The sequence below is a fragment of the Micropterus dolomieu genome, linkage group LG05 (genome assembly GCF_021292245.1).
Source record: "Micropterus dolomieu isolate WLL.071019.BEF.003 ecotype Adirondacks linkage group LG05, ASM2129224v1, whole genome shotgun sequence".
Classification (NCBI taxonomy): Eukaryota; Metazoa; Chordata; class Actinopteri; order Centrarchiformes; family Centrarchidae; genus Micropterus; species Micropterus dolomieu.
In genome coordinates this window covers 20,096,339-20,118,628 of record NC_060154.1, presented here as the reverse complement: position 1 = coordinate 20,118,628, position 22,290 = coordinate 20,096,339, and the positions used below count along the sequence as shown (strand labels likewise).

The 22,290-nt window shown below is 41.7% G+C and overlaps 2 protein-coding genes across 6 annotated transcripts in view; one reads left to right on the top strand and one right to left on the bottom strand.

The window, feature by feature from the left end:
* Window positions 1–22,290, top strand: part of lpxn (leupaxin) — a 665,334-nt gene that overhangs the window by 313,527 nt on the left and 329,517 nt on the right. The gene's annotated exons all lie outside the window — the stretch shown is intronic.
* The window catches only part of slc44a5b (solute carrier family 44 member 5b), a 58,021-nt gene that overhangs the window by 26,120 nt on the left and 9,611 nt on the right, over window positions 1–22,290 (bottom strand). For 4 of the 5 annotated variants that reach the window (XR_006825051.1, XR_006825052.1, XM_046049060.1 and 1 more), the window contains exons 2-6: window positions 12,712–12,760; window positions 2,775–2,848; window positions 1,003–1,087; window positions 618–702; window positions 370–483 (exon numbers count right to left, since the gene is read on the bottom strand). Coding sequence is in view for 3 of the 5 variants with exons in the window: in XM_046049060.1 (XP_045905016.1) it covers window positions 370–483; window positions 618–702; window positions 1,003–1,087; window positions 2,775–2,848; window positions 12,712–12,760 (407 nt within the window). In the remaining 2 variants the exon portion in view is untranslated. Of the gene's footprint in view, window positions 1–369; window positions 484–617; window positions 703–1,002; window positions 1,088–2,774; window positions 2,849–5,596; window positions 5,681–12,711; window positions 12,761–22,290 lie in introns of those variants that run through there. The other variant, XM_046049059.1, reaches the window with a different exon arrangement.

The following is a 22,290-nucleotide window of genomic DNA, read 5'->3' as shown; positions in this document are numbered from 1 at the left end:
TAATTTTAGCGACTAGTGTGAGTCATTAATCGTGTCGTTCCCCTTCTTCATTGTAATTTCGATACAGACCTAACAACCATAGTGCTGCTTTTACTAACTTTTGAAGGACATTCTTCAGTTAGGATGGCTCTGTAATAGCTAAATTCCCATCTAAAGATAAGAGAGGATGCAGTTAGGAAACGTGTTTCTGTACCATATACCAAAAATCCTAAATGTCATCCTAAACTGAAATAATTGGATTTTAGACTAAGGAACTTCTGTAAAGAGGCCCCTGGTCTCCAAAACATTAGCAAGTGAGAGTTCCATCCACAAAAGGGGTTCAATAAACTTTCATCTTTAGTTTGCAAAAAAAAAACCACTGGCTCTCACCTTACTGCCAATCTCAAAGCCTGGTTTGCAGAACTGCTTGTAATATTCCCAGTTGTTGGTATCCAACGCATCCAGGAGAGTGGCAAATCTGTCAGGGCACTTGGAGACACAGAGCTGCAGGAGGCAACACAACCTCTTAATGAGAACGCCCATCAATCTTGCATAATCAAGCATGACCGAAAAGTGGGAAAGGAACATAACGCAGTGTAAAAATGTGCTGCTCGAAGCGGCTTCATTCAGACTCCTACCTGGGTTGTAGGGCACTGGAGGTTAATTAAAACTGTAGGATTGGCACATTTCAACATGTTGAAGTAGAACAATATGGCTTTGTTTCTGTGGAGACAAATGATGAGGACAACGAGACTGGCCCAATTAGAAGGAAAAGACTGAAAAATAAGTCCATTACTGTGCAAGGTTTTTATCAGCAAGCATTTAAGCACACACACACCCACACACTCAGAGAGAGAGTGAGTGTACTGTGCAGTACAGGCTGCTATAATTAATCACAAAACATCTCCATGTATTGTGGTCAAAGCGTTTTTAGGAGTGTAAAGATAACAACGGAAAGCTGACAAATCGAGGAACATAATTATTCCAGTGTACAATTCTTTAAGAAAGATTTTTTTAACTCACGCATTGGGGGTGTTCTGCTGGCCACAGAATTGGCCGTGGCTGTCGGTTGGATACACGACCTTCCTGGGGTCGCCATGGATCCAGGCTGAAAACATACCACAACGGTGTTTTTTGGTTTGAACTTAACAGATTTTAACATATGTAGCCACACTAGACACACACTCCTGAAACTGTCAGTGCCTTGCTCTCCCTACGGAGTACACAAGGCCACTGTTCAACACGTTTCCCTCCTTAACCCCAACTCTCTGCGGGTCCTGAATGACACATGCTATCAGCCTTGGAGTGTGCAAATCAGAGACCTTGTCTAGTTGTTCATGTAACAGAGAAAATGATCAGCTGCCTAAGGACAAACATTGCATTATCATTTAAGTGCAGCTGGATCAAAGAGTGTCCCGTATAAACAATAGGATTTCTCAGTTGTATGAGTGTATCAGGCCAAGGCCATGTGAGTCTCTCTGCATCCTAACAAAAGGATAAAAAATGCAATTAACAAGACAACAATGGGCATATATTTGAAGTACTGCATGTATGCATATCAATTAAAAAGAAACGTCCACACACACAAAAAAATCAATCTAGTTTAATTTGCTTTGTTGTTTTTCTCTAGATAAGAGTAGCATTAACCCTGTAATTCAATTTACTAAGCAATTCGTGTTTCATTTGTTTGCCCAACCTGAAAAACACAGTGTTAAGGTGTTTCACCTTGCCGGTTAATGAAGGATCGAGCTGAATGTGAGACAGCACGACAAAAGTGGCCTACAATTTTTTGACACAACAAGGATGACGAAACTGAAAAATGATGCAGAAAGAACACCATGTTCTTCAGCTGAATGCAGACGTGTCACTGTCTATTTGAAGTCACATCCATTGTCATGCCTCCTGCTCTTTTTAAATGATTGGGAAACAGTAAGTCCTTCCCATGCCCAGATTGAGACGTGACTCCACTGACAATGAGCTGGGATGGCACTTTGGTGAAAGAATTAATTTCCCCCTAATATGTGATGTTTATCATACATGTTTTTGAAAGAGGGAGCAAAGAAATGCGCGGCCAGGTGTGCTGGATAAAACAGTATATGCTTTTGTATGAGAGAGGGGGTAAAGAAAAGTGGACGGAAAAAAAACGAGAGAGAGGAATAAAAGTAGAAAGAGAGAAAAGAAGGCAAATTATAATGGGAGAACTTGAAGGAAGAGTGGATGAAGAGAAAAGGATAAAGACGACATGGACTCTGTCACACTCGAGTGAACTAACCAGCTTCAAGACAATTTGAATGAAACGAGAGCCAGAGGGGAATCACTGGTCATCCAGTCAAAAACTCAACAGGGACGTCAAACAGCTCTGCTTACACAATCACCTCAACCAGAGTGAGCCATACAAGCTCAATGTTGTGGTGAGACTCCCACTTATTAAAAGAAAAGCCTCTGGGCTCCACTCCCCCTCACTTTTAAACAAATCAGACATTTTGTGAAATTATGAATAAGTCAAACAAAAACAAACAAACAAAGAAAACAGCTTGTTATCTCCAGAAGTGTCGGTGCATCCTGTGGAGAGGAGCGGGTCCATTTTGTTTGTGGTAAAATACAGATTTTGTCAAATGTCTGATACTTTTCACCTTTCCCTTGTACGACCTGGCAGAACAGGATAAGTCAGCAACTCACACTTCCAGACCGTGACCAGACCAGAACATGTCACCACTGTCGTGCGTGTGCTTGTGCATGTGTGTGTCATTATGAAACTTTGTGTGATGTAATCAGCAGCAATGTGTCAAACTCACCCACGGTACCCAGAGCGATGTAACCAAGGATGACAATGATGAAGATAACACAGCAAACCACATCAGTGCAGCTCCTGGGGAGGAAAAAAATGTGTGAGAACAAATAGGAGATGTGTGACACGGGAAACGATTACAAGAGGAAAATAAGGTTATTTGTGAATGGCTGGTTGTTGGATGCTTTTGTCCAAACCAGTATCACGAGCAAATCCATGTGCTAATGCATCCCCCCGGGGGGAATTGGGAATTAGCATCATCTCAAGGAGAATAAAAAATGTATATTGTGTTGGACGACATAGCTGCTGTGTGGAGAGTTTGAGCTCTATATCTGGGTGCGGTGCTTGCCACCAGGCATGCAAGGTGTCATCCGTATGCGGTGTTTTCAAAAAAAGACAGTAGTAGAGCTCTACTGACTTTCTAATGAGACTCTGGATCCCCCCCCAGAGTTAACTGTCCCACAGGCACAGAGGCAGCTATTTGAAGATTGCCTCTCTCCCTCTCTACGGTAGCCTCAGTCTGCTAGTTTAAAGCAGCATCTCAGAGTCACTCTCTCCGAGTCTTTCTTCACTGTCATCTCTCTCTCATAACAAGCTTCCTTCCCCTCCTTACCACCCTGAGAGAAGCTGTCAGTCCAGCCCCCCCTTCTTAGCCCTCTTTCAAACCTATTCAGACTATGAGCACTGAGCCTGGCCTTGAATGAAGGGGAGTTCAATCCACTGTCCCCGGTAGTACCAAGGAACATATGTAGCCTCCCCCTAACACCATCCGCTACACAAATTCACTTGAGACCCTCATCTCCACCAGCATTCAGTCCTTCTCCTCTTTCATCCAGAGGACCAAGGCCAATGTCAAAAGGAGGCCCGAGCTCAGAGATGTGACAGTGTTTCCTCTGTGTAGTTCTGTGAAGAGTGGATAGTCTTTGTTTTGTATGCAGCATGGTTACATGATTCTGTAAAAGGCACCGTGCACTGTATGTGCTCTTCAGCCTCCAAATACTGTTCCAGGATTAACTAGCAGACAGTCAAGAGGGACTAGAGCACTGATGCACACAGGGTATCAGCCAAGGATCAACCCATACAGAGGATAAAATAGCTTAAATGGACACGCATTTACACAAAGAAGAGAAACAAACATAACTATTCATTCTGTGTAGCATCTTTGATTGTATTAGGGTCTTAGATTTAGGGTCAGCTGTGTACTGTAAGCTTGCATTGCAAATTTTCCTGGTCTGACTTTTATGGTCCTGCATTAATAACTGCAGTAAAATTTGCAATCTATGTTAACAGGCTGCTCTGGTAGATTGGTTCGCAGTACTTAGCAATATAGAGGACTGGGAATCTTTTTAGTCTCAGCCAGGAAGGCTAAAACTCCCTGTTTCTCATTTTCAGAATAAGATGAGTCCATTATCCTAATTCGTATCTGAATGACATTAAGTAGATACCTGCAAATTCAAAATGTAATATCTCCACTCATAATCTGAGTAGAACATTTGGAGCTGGTAATAATTGACCCATAGACCATCTGCTCTGCATCTCCAGGCAAACATCACAACAGCAGCCGAAACAACCAATAGTTGACTAGGATTACACTACAGGACAACTTGAAGAGTGGAGAGGACCCTGGCATTTATTGTTCACCACTTCTCCGCCGTTTTCTCGTTCTGAACAGTATTTCTTTTAGAGTTTTGTCACGGACTGACATTGAAGGCTTAACTCGCCTACTGATATCACCTCCGACATTGCTGGTCACCTCCCGCTGTCAGTGGTAAACACCCTGATTTCTCCGTCGTTACAGCGCTGCTACTATGAGGTATACTCATGGGGCAGCCATCTAGCTGTCCGGTTTTGCCTCGAGACGATACCTCTGCAGTTGGTAGCTAGCTGTCAGCTGCCTCCAGCCAGTCCTCCATGCCTCGTGCACCCCGCTGCCATGATATGGACCATCTTATCCCTATGCCTGAGAGTCTTCCACCTCTGTGTTTGGCTAATGGCTAGCTCCAGACTAACACTTTTGGCGATCGGCATGAAGCTCAAGTACTCTATACCACAGCTGCTAAATCTCAACAACTGCTCCATTCTAACGTGCATTGCAGCCATCAAAGAACTTGGACTTCAATGCCGTCCGCGTTACATCCACAGAAATTCCCACTGAAAGTTTGTTTACCATCAGTCTGGCCAAACTGCTTCAAACATTCCACCCATCTGGACCACTGTAGCACGTCTGCTGCATCATCAGAGCATTATCGCTCTCGGTGCTAGCAACACGGGAAACATTGCGAGATCTCTGCACGCTCAGCTGAGCAGCACGAGAAACACCGCGAGATCTCTCCACACCAATCAGGCCAGAAAACGTGAGGTGGATTCCAGTTTACTATGACCTCTACAGACATTCACCACAGCATCAACACTCAAAATAGAACTTTTCAATACACAATCCCTCACAAATAAAGCATCCTTCATACAAGACCACTTCATGGACAAGGGACTTCATGTGCCTGACAAAACATGGCACCAGCCAGGGGTTTACTCAGCGTTTAATGAAGCCCCGGTTACAGCTACCTGGAGAGAGCCCACAGCACTGGTCGTGGTGGCAGCCTAGCTGTCATACACCGACAGAACTTGGAGCTATCCCCCCTCCTCCTGCCTACACTGTCCTCATTTGAATGCCGAGCATTTAAATGTAAACAAGCCTCCCCCTCACAATGCTCCTCATCTACCGGCCCCCCAAACCCAACTCAGCTTTCATTTCAGAGATACATGACCTTCTCACAACACTCTGCCAACATTTTTATACTTGGAGATTTTAAAATTCATGTGGCCATTCACCTTGACCATAGACCTCCAACATCTCTCCTCTGCTGTTTTCTCCTCAGTCAGAAGTCGGTTGACTTCTACAACAAATCTCTGAGCAGTCTCCTAGATCTCCACACACCTGTCAAAACTAGAACTGTCAGCTTCTTACGCTCAGCCCCCTGGTACACCTACAAGCTCCGGAAAATTAAAACAGCTGGGCGTGTCCTTGAGCGGCGCCTCTATGCAGGGTCCTTGAAAGATGCACGTTCACAGTTCTATTCCAACATTATCAACAACAACCCTGGCAACTCCGAGCAACCTTTCTCTAACATAAATGACATCCTCAAATCGCAAACTCACTCTCTTTCAGAGGCCACAGAAGAGAGGTGCAACAATTTCATCACTTTTTTCAGAAATGTAGTAGACACCATCCGCTTCCTGCTATCCAGTTTCTCAACACTGCCTGTCCCAACTGCCGACCCACAGCCTGGGATTTCCCAACCTCTCTACTGTTTTTTTGTCATCTCACAGTGAGAGGTTGAGGACATCATCAAAAAGATGAAACCGTCCACCTGTGCCCTGGACCCCTTCCCCACAGCCCTGGTAATATCCAACCTCATCACAAAGGTTATTAACCACTCCCTCCAGGCTGGCCATGTTCCATCAACACTGAAAACCATTGTCATCAGGCCACTTCTCAAAAAACTCACCCTAGACCCAGAAGTCTTTGCCAACTACAGGCCCATCTCCAACATTCCATTCCTTTCCAAGGTGCTGGAAAAAGTAGTTGCTGCACAGCTTCAGGACCATCTAAAACAAAAACACCTGTTCGAGAAATTTCAGTCTGGTTTCCGCCCTGGCCACAGCACAGAAAAAGCTCTGGTGAGGGTCACAAATGACCTGCTGATGACTGCAGACGCTGGCTCCCCGTCTCTTCTCATCCTCCTGGACTTGACTGCAGCATTTGACACTGTGGACCCACAACATCCTCCTTCCCCATCTACATTCCACTATTGGTCTTTCTGACTCTGTCTATGAGTGGTTCTCATCCTACGTCACCGGGAGAACTGAGCATGTCGCCTTGGGAGAGTCTAAATCCCTGACACACAACGTCACCTGTGGTGTCCCTCAAGGCTCAGTACTCGGCCCCACCCCGTTTATCCTCTACATGCTCCCCCTTGGCCACGTCATTAGGCATGGAATTTCATTCCACTGCTATGCTGATGACACTTAACTCTACCTCAGGACAAACCCAACCCCCTCTGCTGCCCTGCAATCATCCACTCTAACCACCTGCCTGGAGGAGATAGCGTGGACGAAGCATCACCTTTGAGGCTCACATCAAACATTTCTGCAAGACCTCCTTCTTCCACCTCAGGAACATTGCCAAACAACATTCCCACCCTAACTCCTGCAGTTGCGGAAAAGCTTGTCCACGCTTTTGTCTCCTCCAGGTTGGACTACTGCAATGTGCTCCTCTCCGGGATCCCTGAGAAAAGCCTTCAGAAGCTACAGTGCATTCAGAACAGCACTGCTAGGATCCTGTTGAGGGTGCGCAAACATGACCACATTACCCCCCATCCTCAAATCACTCCACTGGCTTCCTGTCTAACTCAAGATTGAGTACAAAGTCTCCCTCCTTACCCACCAGTGCATCCATGGTGAAACTCCCCACTACCTCAAGGAACTCCTCACCCCACAGACCTCCACACGTGCCCTCCAATCTGCCTCAGCGTATCTTCAGAAACCTCCCAGAACCAAGCTCCGTACAATGGGAGATCGGGCTTTCTGCTCAGCTGCGCCCAGTCTGTGGAATGCTCTCCCTAACTACCTGAGGACAGCACAGACTGTGGATGCTTTTAAACGTGGCCTTAAAACCATAGACTGTATATAAAAACTTAAAACCCACCTTTTTAGGAGAGCTTTTGATTGAACTCTTGCTTTTTTCCTTTGCCTTATTGTTTCTGTTTTTATTTTTCATGCTCTCTATGTATTTTTATTTTTAGCACTTAGCTGTCTTATCATGTAGCACTTTGTGATTTGCTTAAATTTTACAGTGCATTACAAATTAAATTTATTATTATTATTATTATTATTATTTTGACAGTGGATGACAGAAGACTAAAATAGCGGTCGGCTGCCATATGAAATAAGGTACAGGGATAGGGATGCGGATCATTCATTTTTATTTGTATTGATACCATTATTGAGACTGCTTAACAATCCCAGTCTTTATCGATACTTTACTTTTATTTGGTGACAGTTATTTGGTAATATGAGACCCAATGGGGATGAAGAAGGCCTGCACATTATGAGGAAAATATTCAATGTGCAATTATATATTGAGATGACATATCACTCACGATAAATAAACAAATATTGAAGTGTGCATATGAACTCCCTAGTTGTTTTTAAATTAATTATAAGATTAGAATTTAATATTTCAATACAACTGTTTTTCTAGAGCAGCAACATGTTGACAAGTTAACATGTTAATGTTAACAACAGCAAATAAACTCAATATGTGACATCACAATACTGAGTGAAGCTTGGAAAGAATAAAAAACAAAAAAAGAAAACTCAGTAAGCATCACTCCATCCTCTTCCTCCACTCTTCTTGCAGCTGAGTTTATAACAGTAGTTTGGAGCTAATTTAACTTCACCGTCTCCACCGCAACAGAGCGGCATCTCTCTCTGCTGGCCTCTGTGTATGTATGTAGCAGCCGACAGAGCAGCAGAGGCTGCAGTCTGATGATAAACAGTCCTGGGTCCGTTTAATACTGCGTTTCGGTGCCATCACTAATAAACATTAGTTTTATTATCCATCGTGTTTCAAGTTAAATCAGATTTGATGCTCGAGACATAACGTTATATTATAGGACCTGCTAGTCTCGATAGCAGTATCGATAAGCTCGGACCTTACTGATTTTCGGGTTTTGAGAAATTTTGGAACCAGGTCCTTTTAGAACCAGGAATCGATCCCCATCCCTACTCAGTGACCTGTGAGACATATCAAGGTCGCACCTTGACCATTTTTCTCAAAGCACAGCAATTATTTTTTTGGAGATAATGGAGATAAAAAGGCAGCGTAAGTGGGTACAGCTCTGTCTGGTGAAGAGAGCCACAGTTTCACACTGACAGTAAATATGAGGAGCATAGAGACAACCCGCCACACTACCAGCAAAGCTGCTGCTGATATTGTGCATATTATTAACAAAGGGAGACAAGGGAGTACCATTTCATTTAATTCAAACGAGAACAAAGCGAAGAGCTGCCCGGGTTGCCATGGCAATGGTTGTGTTCCTCGTCTTTGAATACTTCCCCATCCTTGAGCTAGCAGATAAGTAAGCTATCACTCAGCCACACATCAGAGGTGAATAACGGAGCTGATCTGAGGGGCGGGGGTCTGAAGCCGACCTTGCCGCTCCTCCACTGTAATGTGACTGTTACTTAGACCTGCCTTGTTTCCCAGCTCCCTCATAGAGACACCATTATTAAGAGAAAGTGCAGACGCAGCACCGCTGTGCCGATACAAAAGTCACCTTTGAAGCATGCAAAGGTGAGCGTTGAAGGGAAGCTGACAAAGTGCGGTGAGTGAAAACAATTCTACTTTGTTCTCTTATCTCAAGAAAGCAGGCCACACGGACTGCGAGTCAGACCCAGAATATAGTCCAATTGTAAATCTATTCGGACCCCAACCCGGCCTGGTTCCCAAACTTAAGATCTCCTCAGATGTCACTTACACATACCTCCACAGGGACTAAAGCACTGCCCCGCTTGCGTACTGTACTGTCAGTGCAATAAGAAACTTTTGTGTCAGAGTTATATTTGCAAGGGCTGATATTCAGCAGGAGCCAAGGTGACACAGATGGCGGCTGTGTCACAGAGTAGCATGGGTGCCATTGTGGTGTGAATGTGCCAGCCTGTCCCTGCTTTATAATAGATGTTAACAAGAAGGGATATTTTGAGGGCCAGATTTGCACACAAAAGGAATATTTCTCACGGTCAAGAGAGCAAAGAGAGACATTTGTTCAAGGGAGCAGCTTTTGTGATGAACACAAGGCTCCTTTGGGTAAGTTGTCACACATGCTGTGATGAGCATCTGATTTGTGGTTACATTTGTTTGTGAGTACACTTTTGTAATAAACCACCTACTGACAGGTCACTATAAAGGCATTATTACATTACAACACGGCTGGGCAGTTGTGGCTACATTTTTGACACCGATTATATCCGTGTATGATGCTGCTTGTAGCTGGAGCCAGTTTCAATTAACACTACGCCCTGTCCACTTCTGTCTGGCTGTTAGAGGGCTGCTCAATAACCACAGATACGGTTACTTCATTTAGACATTGAGCTTGCGTGAAAACAACGACCACAGAAGCAGTTCCCTCCCAGTTCTCATTAAGAAAAGCCTCTGAGCCACAGAAACATCAAAGTATCCTTGGTGCCTTCACCCAGCTGTAGCAGTGAAATGGGCTGGAGAGGGTGGGATAAAGAGACACAGGAGGACTGAAACATGCCTTCACAGCAGCCTGCCAAACTGACACTGAACATAAAAGAGATAAGAGCCTACATTACCTCAGAAAATGACTAAATCATCAAGAAAAGCCTGCGAAACCCTTGAGGAGTTTTGCTTTATTGCAAGATTCTGCTCTTTATGGTGCTAAAGAAATCAGGCTTAAAATGTAGACTTTATTGTAAAAATCCCATATATTCATTTTTGGAGGGAAACTCTTCAACCTGAAGTTTATAGTTCTGTGTATCTAAATGCACAGGATCACATCTGTTTTGCCATGTAATCTCATTTTTTTAAGTTCCAAAATGATCATACAGTTGACAATTTTATGTGGTTTGAAATTTCATCTTTTGTGTTCTATTCTCAATATATTATATTGAAATAATGGCATTTTCTAAATTATTATCTCAAACAAATGTCTCTGTTTGACTAGGTTCAAATAGCTTTTACTGTATCAGGGTATATACACAGGAATCCTGAAGTAAAATTCAATACCTTTTTAAGACCTTTTCAAGACTTTTCCAACATATTTTAAGACTGCCGCGCCACTTTGAACTGTAACCGATTAAATCAGTCACACACCTTTAAAAAGGGACATTTGAGTTTTTAAAAGGAATTTAAATATATTTATAACATATTTATTGCCTATATGTCATCAGGTAGTAACCCCACCTAAAAATTGAGGCATTCACCAACTTTCTCAGTTGCCTATAACAGCCTGTATGGGCCAACTATTTTCTATGTGAAGGACTGGTCAGATTTCCTGCGAGAAGCAATTGTCTTACATAAGCTATGACGTTTATGTACGCAACATTACAGCAAATCATGTGAAACACAGTGTAATTTTGTCTTTTAGTTGGTTTAAACTAGATAATGTGAGCTTGCCTGCAATGATATGTGTGATAACTTTCATCGACCACTTGATCAATACAACAAAATTCAAATAAGCCAGGAGGGAACAAAGATGAAGAGAATAAGCTGAGTGATGAATAACGTAAGTAGTGTAGGCGGTGTAGCACAGGCACAACCTGGAGGAGGAACTAGTCAGCTGTTACAGCTGTTTCAGTTTGGGGTTGTTTTTTATTCATTAACTTTGTGCAAGAAAAATGCTCTAGGCTACTTGATAGTCTCCAACATTGATGGTGGGCATGCTACTAACTTGTCAGCAATCATAACCATTTATGCAGAACAATGAGTTCAACATTTATAAAGTTTGTTGCAGCACATCAAACTTTAAAAAAAAATCCCGCTCCATCCAGGCTGTGATTGATCTGTGCACAAATGCGGTCCCTGAATTTTCCCTGTTGTATTCTGTCTTACCGATTCAGCTGCTGCTTGTTTTCCAGGAACGGGGCTGTTCAAGTGGCCATAGAGCGACCAGCCAACCGGGTTAATCCCGTTACTCCTGACCGCCACTCCGACTATGTTTTGAACAATTAACAATAAGTCCAGCGGGGTGGGAAATTACGGTCGGTTTTACTCGGAAATCATTTTCCGGTTCGCACGGATCTATTTTTTGGAGCGTTTAAGAGTGAAATAGGCGCACGGTAGATCCCTGCGCCTTATGTTATAGAAATGAATCACACAGTCGCTACTCACTGCCTGTCTAGTGTGTTTGGCTATACATTATAAATAAATACGTTCACCTGCACTTTTAGCAAACAAAGTTTTGGACAAACAGGATTTTCACATTGAAAAAAATATCTTCAAAATGTAATACCTTGTTAAATGGCGATTAAGACTTTAATACTTTTTAATGGCCTTAATTTTCGCAAAATTGATTTATTACCTTTTAAGACTTTAAGACCCCGCGGACACCCAGTGTATGTGTTAGTTTAGCTTAATCAAGCAGCATGAGGTTGCTTTTTAAACACTATCTTGGAGCGCATGTTTCAAATAAAATCAATGCCGACAATAACCAGCTGTTATGTCTGTAGAGTTCTAGCCCTCATGAGGCAGATAGCAGACTGCAGTTCCTCAGGAGAAGTGCCACTTAGCATGCTGCCGGACATTTCACTCTCCCCCTGCAGTAGCCCAGGTGCACTTGCACTACATCATTTTGGGTGTATATATGGCTGGTTAATCGTGTGTCTATGGGCTAACTCCAGCCACCAGCTGGACTTATGGCCATTCATCTGTGTGGTGGAGTGGAGAGAGGTGCCAGCACTCGGCCTCAATCTTTATTAACATAGCATGACAAATTATCAATCTATCAGTGCGCGGACAGGGGTGCCTGCCAAAAAGATTATACAATGGGCAAAATCAATACACACATGAGAATCAGATGTTGGATTATTGCAACACTAGTAGTTAAAGGGTCACTTCACCCAAATCACAAAAGAACAGCAAAAGACACATTTTCTTACAAAGTCCTAGTGGTATTTAAGTATCCAGATAGTTTTGAATTTATTTAAGGGTATTCCTCAGAGATGGCTGCCTCCACAATGTAGATGAATGGATTTTCATTTTGTGTTATTACCATTAGTGCTGACAAAATGTCTCTCAAATGTGTTTATAAACATATCTGTAATGGAGAGTCTTAATGCCTTGCAGGTACATTTCACTTTCTCCATTATCAGATACAACAACTATAAAGCAAAAAGGTGGTGATGTTGAGTGTGTGTGATACCTTTTATGAACTGGCCCTCTGAAGTTTGGGTCAAACTTGCGCGGCTCACCTATAAGACAAGCAGAGAATGGTCAGCGATTACTTAATATGAGCGTGGGATAGTCAACACAGAACAAGAATACAAGAGTGTGACAAGAGTGCATATTCCGAAACATAGGCGAGTAGTAGTAATATCTGCTTCAACAACAAAATAAGATCAAAGACAGAAAAGCTTTTACAATGCTTCTGTTTCTTCTTTAATTGAGAGCAAAAGGAAATGTAGATGAGATGCAGAGAATAACATATCTAAATGGTTATGAGTGACATTTTATAGCACTGACACCATATACTATATTAATAAAGTGTTTCAAGTTAACCTGCAGCGCCATTCAACTGGCCAGGAAAAACTAAGTAGATCACTTCACAGCGCAGGTCTCCTACAGGAGCAGGACTGGGATAAAGAGGAATGATTATACTAAGCAAAAGAAGTAAAAGCCAAAACAATGTAGCTAACACTGAAATACAATAAATCACTTTTAAATCAACAACTCTTAAGCCAAAGAGCTTATCTGGGTCACAGTGGGTATTCCCCATTTGATCCAGCAGAGTACATACAGTACTGAACCACGGTTGCAAGCACCATCAGTCACCCAAAGGGGGCTGATTCCGACTGTCTGCGCCTGAAAGTGTGATGGGAGCACGTGCATTTGCATTCATCATTGGTTGCTTGTTTGGTAGTCTCTACCCCAGTTGAAACTAAATATGACATGCCCCCGAGGACCTATTAATCATCACACATGGAGAGTAATATCTCCAAGCAGCTGGGGCAGAGTTACGGGCAGCATGAGTGGGCCTATCTCCCATCTGCCCATTCCCCAAACTGATCCTGTCGAGAGACGTATAAGCCAGGCTTTCTTCTAAAAGTATGAGGAATGAGTACACTGCACTATGTACATGCCAATCTGGTGGGCCTGCAATGAATGTGCTATGCAGAAGTGCTGAATTTAACAAGCACAACCCATTTTTATATTTATCCACAAATCCAATGAAAACCACAAAACCAACAGCAGATTCATCCTAATAACAAGTATTGTCTGTGCCTGATTTAGCTTCCGCCTCCATCCCATAAAGCCCCACAGTCATCCAAAAACTATTAAAAATACATTAAAAAGCCATACTGTTACACTGGGTGATATAATCTTTCATTACAATGAATATGGCCAGTGTAGTTTATTCTGGAACAACTCCACAATTGCATTTTTTTATTTCTGGAGAGTAGCTCTCTGAGCTGTGAAGACATCAGTGAGCAGCCAACAAGAAGTCAGCCAGACGAACTAGCAGAAGGCTCGGACGTGAATGGAGAATGGAGAAGGACTCCAGAGGTGCACATATGAGCCCAAAAACGCAACAGCATATGGAACCTCACTGAGGCTGTTTTTTGCAGCATATGCACCCAGTAAGCAACTTTCATAGGAATGAAGGGGCACCATCTTTGAACGCAGTATCTAGTTATCCTTAATACATCCATGGCATGCACTGAGTAATAAACTAGCCGGACATTTTCGCGTTCATTAATTATCAATACTGTAGCTAATGTCTTTCAATGACGTTAACAAAATTTGCCATGGATGGAACATTAAATCCTCATGCTCCACTCCATGCTGTCTCTTTCACAAGACCTGCAGTGACAACACAAAAAAAGTCACATCACACAGGTGGCTTTCCGTTTTATTGGATAAAGTGAACTTGATGGTTTGTTAGACATCATTTTACAGATTAATCAGGCAGATATCATTTAAAGGTAATCTGCATCAGCCGATACCTGCACTCATGAGGCCGATAAACAAAAAATGTCTGAGGAAACATATGCAGGCAGCCTCATCAGTGTGGCTGCTGTAGAATAATCGTAGCGCTCACTTGTGAGTTTCGAGCCCTAAATTTCCTCAGTCACCATCGTCTTTTCTAAATGTTAACACGTTTCTCCCATCCTTAATGACAGCAAATCTAAAACCATTACTGGCTAGAGTTAAATTATTGTATTACTGTGGTGGAGAATAATGTAGTTGAATGACATCACGTCTGACAAACTGTATCCCACGCTCTCTTAAACACCAGTCATGTACTGAAATCTACAGCATAACACCATGTATTTTTTCCATCTACAACAACCCGTTACGATAACATATTAGATTGTACTCTGCATCAAATAATGAAATTATACATGAATTTTCTTTGTTTTGATATCAGAATTTTATCTCAGGTATCGGCCACCCTGCTCTCTAAATATTGGCATTGATCACTGAAAACCCATATCAGTCAACCACTAATTGTCAGGGGTTTTCCTGGCTCAAAATGAGGCAGAGGTGGTACCTTCCTGATCACGTGCACACATGTGCATGTGTACTGGGCATCCAACTGGCTCAACCAAACACTTTTTTACAAGCAACGTATTTTAAGACTACTGATATAATGATATGATTGAAGAAAATGACAATTATCCCATTAATGCATATTTTATTACAAACTAAAAGGTACCCTATTCAACATTAAATCAAACACAGCATAAAAGAAAATGTGTTCATTTACACAGTTAACAAGATGTTCAAATTAAATCAAATATAATATCAGCTGTTGTTTCATTTGTAGTTCACAGGGATCCTTTTACAGTCTAGCTGATGTAAATTTCTGGATATTAAATTTAATCTGCAATTTTCTTTTGTGGTCTCAGTAATTCAGTCACTTCTTAATAATATCATTTGACATGTTTGAGCTATGTCTGAGATTGAGAACATTAAACTAATTTCTCTGGCAAAATATTATTTACACATGTAGATCTCCTGTTTATGAAGCATTTAAAATTTATTTTAACAAAGTAATTGTATCCCTCTCACACTTTTACAGGATAGCCTATCCCTTTTTATTTATTATTTTATTTACTTCCTAATTTAAATTATTTGCTTTTATCAGTACATTCAGAAGTCATGTTCTCGGATGTAGGTATTGTACCAAACTAATACGTTCTACAGATGTCAGTTTGAACTTTTGTTTTCGATAAAGTGGGAAATAAGTTGAAAATGAAAACTTTATTTCCTTACATTTCACCGGTGTAAACAAATGCACTCTGGCTTTATAGTCAGTGTACAGGATGGCATTCAGTCACACATGTAGAGGTACATAGAGCAGCGTATGCAAAAGCCACTTGCAATGACATTTTTAAATGCCTACTGTCGATATAAAGCTATATTAAAACATAGAACGGCAAAAAAGCACTTTTGTTGTCTTTAGTGATTATTTTGAAATTATGAAAAATAATATTTATCTTTTCACTGTAACCAACCAAGTTTGTTCAGTATGATTTCTGAGGCATCTGATAGCCATTTGGCTTTTCAATAGCTAGTTAGCTGATGCTAAGGCTAGCGTCTCTTCTGACAGCCAGAAGAGACGCAAGACAGCGTGCTGACATCACGTGTTGCCATAAGTGCTACCCTACAAGGCTGTTCGAAACCAATCAGCAAGGCAACTGCCTTCCGTTTCAAACACAGCCATACTGAAGTAAAGCATGATCCCCTCCCTTCGGAGACTGGGCTGCAGGGCAGTATTCCAACATAACAACCCCAAACACACCTCCAAGACGACCACTGCCTTGCTAAAGAAGCTGAGGGTAAAGGTGATGGACTAGCCAAGCATGTCTCCAGACCTAAACCCTATTCAGCATCTGTGGGGCATCCTCAAACGTAAGGTGGAGGAATGCAAGGTCTTTAACCTCCACCAGCTCCGTGATGTCATGGGGGAGTGGAAGAGGACTCCAGTAGGGTTGGGCTGATAGACGTCCATCGGCGATGGCTGACAGACATCACAACGTTGAGCCGGCATCATGATTGTAAAACCCCTGCCCCACCCAGCACAGAAAATCTCAAATTTTCACATTATACCACCCTGTGAAAGCAGATTTTAATGACCATGAACATTCTTAGTATTGTCTTTAAGTATGCTTTGCACCTGCCTCGGAATTCGCTTCTCCCCACACTCTGACACACTCACACACACCTACACCTGGACTATGAGAAACACTGTGATACAACAAATTAGCAAAAAACAACAACAAAAATGAGCACAGTAAATACTGGCAGCTTCTCCTTAAAATTTGCCAGCTTCATGTCCCTGAGTGAGCAAGTGAGCTACCACAATTGACAATTGTCCGGTCATGGAGGAATTCCCTCTTGCTGTAGCAAATAAAAAAAAAAATAGTTTCCAATTTTTCTGCATGAAGACAAGGTATTAAAAAGCGAGGATGTTACACACATTTGCATGTGTGAAAACCGATATATTCATGCCTGCCCCCCCCCCCCCCCCCAAGGATTCCTCTACCACAGCAGTGGTAGTCTGAAGGATACAGATACCAAATTTCAGCCAATTTCTGCCTAAAGTGACTTGCTCAACAATAACCCAGGTGTCCACAGTGGCTAAAAAAATGCACTGGACCAGAAATGTACTCTTGTCATCCATACAAAGTGTACGTTGGAAAGGGGCACAAATGATAGCAGATGGAGAACTACATGTGTCAGAGCTTACAGTTTGACTTTAAAACACTGCCGGTCTGACTACATGGGCTACGTGCAATTACTGAAGCGCGAGGACATTTCTTACATGCATTGTCAATATGATTATAACCATTTCAGCTCTTCGTCAACAAATCAGTGTGAGCTGCTAACCTTTCTTTTAAGATATTTGAAATGAGAGGCTCCATGTCTTTTTTTCTTTTGTCCTCGCTGTAAAAAAAAAAAAACAACAACCCTATTTTAAAGCCATCTGTTTGGCTGTCGCTGAAAGTCACTCACTTGAGTTGTGTTTCAGGTCTAAAAATGGGAGATGTTCTGGTTAAGTGCGTGATTTCTCAGCCAAGGACACAATGTCACGAGACCAGGTGCTCACTGCAGCATTTGCAGAGCACTGGCTTTGAATATGAGAGAATGCTACTTCGTATTTCAAACAAGGTCTGCGCACAAATTATATCATCATCATCCATATAATCTTGTACAGTGATACAGATTGAAACAGTCATGAATGATAAGATAACTATTTTTCAATGGTTTAATACAATATGGGCGTATGAATTACACTTAAACAGACCAACTACCACAGGACACCTGAAGTGAGTCAAAGGACAAGAAACATGGTTAAGCATCCCAATTTACATTCAGTTTAAACATGTGAACTGAAAACAGCTCCATACCACTCAGATTTTAATTTTGACCAAGTAGCAACTGTGCACAATGTACTGACAGAGTGAACTAAGTTGCCTCCAATTGCTTTTATATTATAGTGGTTGTTGCTACACCCACATTGCCAGCAGGCCGCATCACATTAACTCATATCAGAGCTAATTACAGGTACAGCTGCTGGGGGTGAGCAAGATATGTAGCAAGCTACTAGACTGGTCCAAACGCTGATTTAAAAAAAAAAATCCTTTCATTGATCTTCCAAGGTTGTGAGATTATTCAAAAAACATTAGTCCATATGGTGAGTGCGAGCTGAATCACACGGAGATCAAAAAGAGCCAGTGGTGAGAGGACAGATTGTGGTGCAGTGTCAGGGAGCAGAGCTAAATGTCAGAGTTGTGTCAGTGGTTTCTTGATCAGTCTACTGTTAGGAGTTGTGGAGCCTGCCAGTAAGTCCAGCAAGAGGACCAGCAGGCGGCAAGGTCCCCCATTAGCTGACAGAAAATATTATACAAAGGATCCAAAACTATCAATACAGTATGATGGAGGGATCTCAAAAACAAACACATGATTGTGCAAACATACTCTCTAATACACATAACAGTCAATTAAAAAAATGTATATAGTGTAAAGCATACTAAAATATTTTGGGGGGTTACAACCCCCTTCGTTCTAACACAATAACATCCAGGTGACAAAGAGCATGTGCTTATTCAGCTAAGCTAAATTTAGCTTTATCTGCTGTTCCTACTCACTACATCAGCTTGACTACTTCCACCAGGCTGTTGTACTTTCCTCTGTCAACAAAACAGATTTCAACATAGGGTTAAGCGAGAGTGGTGAAAATCATCAGTGATGCCTGGACACCAGCAGACTCTGCATTAGATGACGGCTGTTTAGACTGCACTGCAGTCTGCCAGTGCAGGAGATGAGGCTGGTGGGCTGGATGTGTGCCGCTGCTGTAGTTAGGCTGAATGAAAGGCTGTCGTCAACAACATTCGGAAAAAGCCTGGCAGGCATGCTACACTGGGACAGCTAGAGTCACTGTTAGCTCCACTAACTGCTAGTCTCCTCTATTGACGTAGTGTCGGATAATGACACGTGTCCCGTTGTGACTGAAAGATTTATGCAAAACACAACAATCATGGTGGTAATCAAAGGCTCTGAGGTAGCGAGGGTGGACGGGGTGAGGAATTATACATCAGGATCAGACAAAGGCTTTGGTAGTAATCTTCGTATCCCAATCCCATTTGCAGCTAGTCTACCACAGCAACAAAATCTATGGATCAATTTACAGTGGTGAGGACCTAACATCATAAACTAGGCTAAGTGTGACACACATAAAGATGATGTGTTAAAATTACTTCCACCAATAGAGGTTTAATAAAAGCTCAAAAAGATTGAAAGGCACAGCGACAATGCCTCAATTTGACGTCCGTACCTCCTGATAGACAGATCCTGAAGTATGTGCTGAGACTGACTGTTGAGAATCAGCTTCAGAGTGCCTGTGCTGGAAGAGAGCCAGATGTAACAACCAGGCCCGGAGTGATAAAGCTTCAGGGGAAAGTCAGAGAAGCAGTTTGTCGCCTTATATTTCAAAATGTGAGAGAAGACTAAATTGCGCAATTATCTCCTGTGGCACACTTTATCACAAGGTTAGACTGCTCTGGGATTATACGCACACACACACACACACACACACACACACTTTTACTTTATGTGGCAAATATCACTGCAGATCTATTTTTTCCCCCTCAAATTCTGTGTTTTCCGTTTACATTTTTCTAAATACTGTATTTTACGATTTAAGCACATTTTATCATCACAGAATGTGTAATCATGTGGTGGATAAATACAATTTTAAGAATTCAATAAGAAAATATAAAAAATAATCAATATCAATTAATTTTATATGCAAATATGCATTTATAAATGTTCAAATGTATGTGCAATTATTTATGGGGACAATTCACAATGAATGTATTGTAACTGTAGGGTATTCATATACTATATAATTTAATAGTGGACAATTCACAATGAATGCATTTATATGTATAGTGAAGTGTCTTCTATTAAACGGGTTATTACTTGACTACTGACAATTTCTTCCCACGGATCTTTTGCAGGGTAGCTCCATATGCTGCTCAAACACATCAGGGTAATAAGCAGGTCTGACGGAGGCTACTATGTGGGGAACTCTCCTCTTTGTTTACAAAGCTTGAATGGCCATAACTTTTTAATTTCTTCTAAAAGAATATTTGACTCCACCCACACAGCCACAAATTTTTCAATCTGATGTTGTTGCACTTCTGAGAGTTTGGTGAAGTGATGAGCTCTTGCCAGCGTGCTGACTGTCTTTGATAGGACAGTCAGCACGCTGTGTGTGGAGGAGGAGCCGAGCCCCGCCCTCTGTGAAACAGAAGAGAGCAGAGGACAGAAGCAGCGTGCCCGCAAATGACACCAAAATATAGAAATAATTCCGAATATAAATCGTACAGTACACATGGTACCCCCAGGATTCTCAAAGTTAAATTTAAGACTTCTTAAGACCTTTTTAATACCACCTAGGATGAAATTTAATACCAACTTCACTGCTGTTTAATGGAAAATCTGTATTAATTTTAAGCCCGAGAAGATTATTTACAAAGTTACATGAAATTAATAAAACATTTTATTAGAATACATTCATATTTAACACACTATAGCTTGGGGTGTGTTTGTACTTTGATAAGATAAAATGAATCAAGGACGTCACTTTGTGTTGAAAAGTGGTGGGGACATAAGGGTTCAGATTAGGGGTGTGATGATACACTTAGCTCACAAGCACGATTCACAATATTGGGTTCACAAGAACAAGACAAGAAGATATTTTAAAACTATTTGATAAAATATTCAATGCTGAAATATATAAATGGGGGGCCTGGGGTTTGAGCACTAAAACGCTTAATTTCCTGCATTCTGGAGACATTTTCTGCACCAATTTATGGCAGAATTGTCTTCATTTAAATAAAGTGATTCAGATTTTTTTTTTATCTTAAACCTTTTTGAACAATGCACATTTGTTCCTTTTATCTTTAAATTGCATTGCATGTTTTCTTATTGTGCAAATAATCTTTCTCAAAGTATTTTCATTTTTTTTTTTTTTAACATTTCTAGTTGCAAGCCATCAGAACATATCTAACAAATGCTTCAAAAAACGTGATGGAGACATGTCCCCGGTATCCCCAGCGTAAATTACACCTATGAAATGAATCCAATTTTTGTGCACTAAGAACTCTTAAGGGTCGAAATCAAAAGTACAAACAAATTGTGTGGTTTGAGTTGTTGCAATTAGTTACACCTTGACTAGATAAGGTAATGTAATATAATATGCCAATTGCTTCAGTGATTATTCATCCTGTTCTGTTTTTCTAAAGCATCTAAAGGCTGCTTGAAATATAGTATCGGCTTGAAAGTAGTGCGGGAGATGATTTCGGCTTCGGTTTGTTTTTCCCATGGTTTTTCCCTTGTTCCCGTGATCGGCGCATCTTGGTGACGTAACTTTAATGTGCGTTAGTTTGAGGTTTCCATTCACATAACGTTAGCCTACAACAGCGGCACAACGCCGACACACAGACACGGTACTCGTCTATACGTCTATACAGACCTGTCTCTTCGTTGCTGTTGTAACAAAACTGACCAGTAACCTGCAGCGGGTCTTCCAGCTCTGCTTTTCCATTAGTGCTCGCTACAGTTTGACTGGCTCGTACGCCGATCAGCTTGTTGTGCTAAGCTCAGCGCCACTGCCCTCAGCTTCGCCCGCCAACTTGTTCGTATCTCTGGCTTTCTGAATGTCAGACATTTGCCCATTCTGAGTCGTCGAGCTAACGTTAGTAGCACGTCATAGACGTCTTCTTTTGTTTTCTAACAACTGACTGATTCGCTCAGAGCTGCATGCCAGAGCTCGTGCACCGCGAACACTTCACAGTTCAGAGCGTAAAGCTGAACACTGACGTAAACAGTAACGTTACATCAGTCACACCAAACGGAGTATATTATTAAGTCTCTCTCACACACAAAGTATTCATTTATGACTTAAGACCTTGGTAAACGAAATTTAATACTTTGTAAATTAAATTGAAGACTTTTAAGGCCTTATTTTTGGAATATGAAATTGAAGACTTTTTAAAATACTTTTTAGACCCCCGCGGGTAACCTGAGTACAGCAGTGGTTCTCAAACTTTTTCTGTTAAGCCCAAAAAAATTGATGCCCAGCCCCCACCCCAGCAAAAGTGGATTTAATTTTTGTCAATCGTTAACAATACAGGCCACTGAAATAAACAAGATCCAGGTCGCAAAATAGCCTAGCACCAGAGCACTTTTGAATGTCACCACATGAATC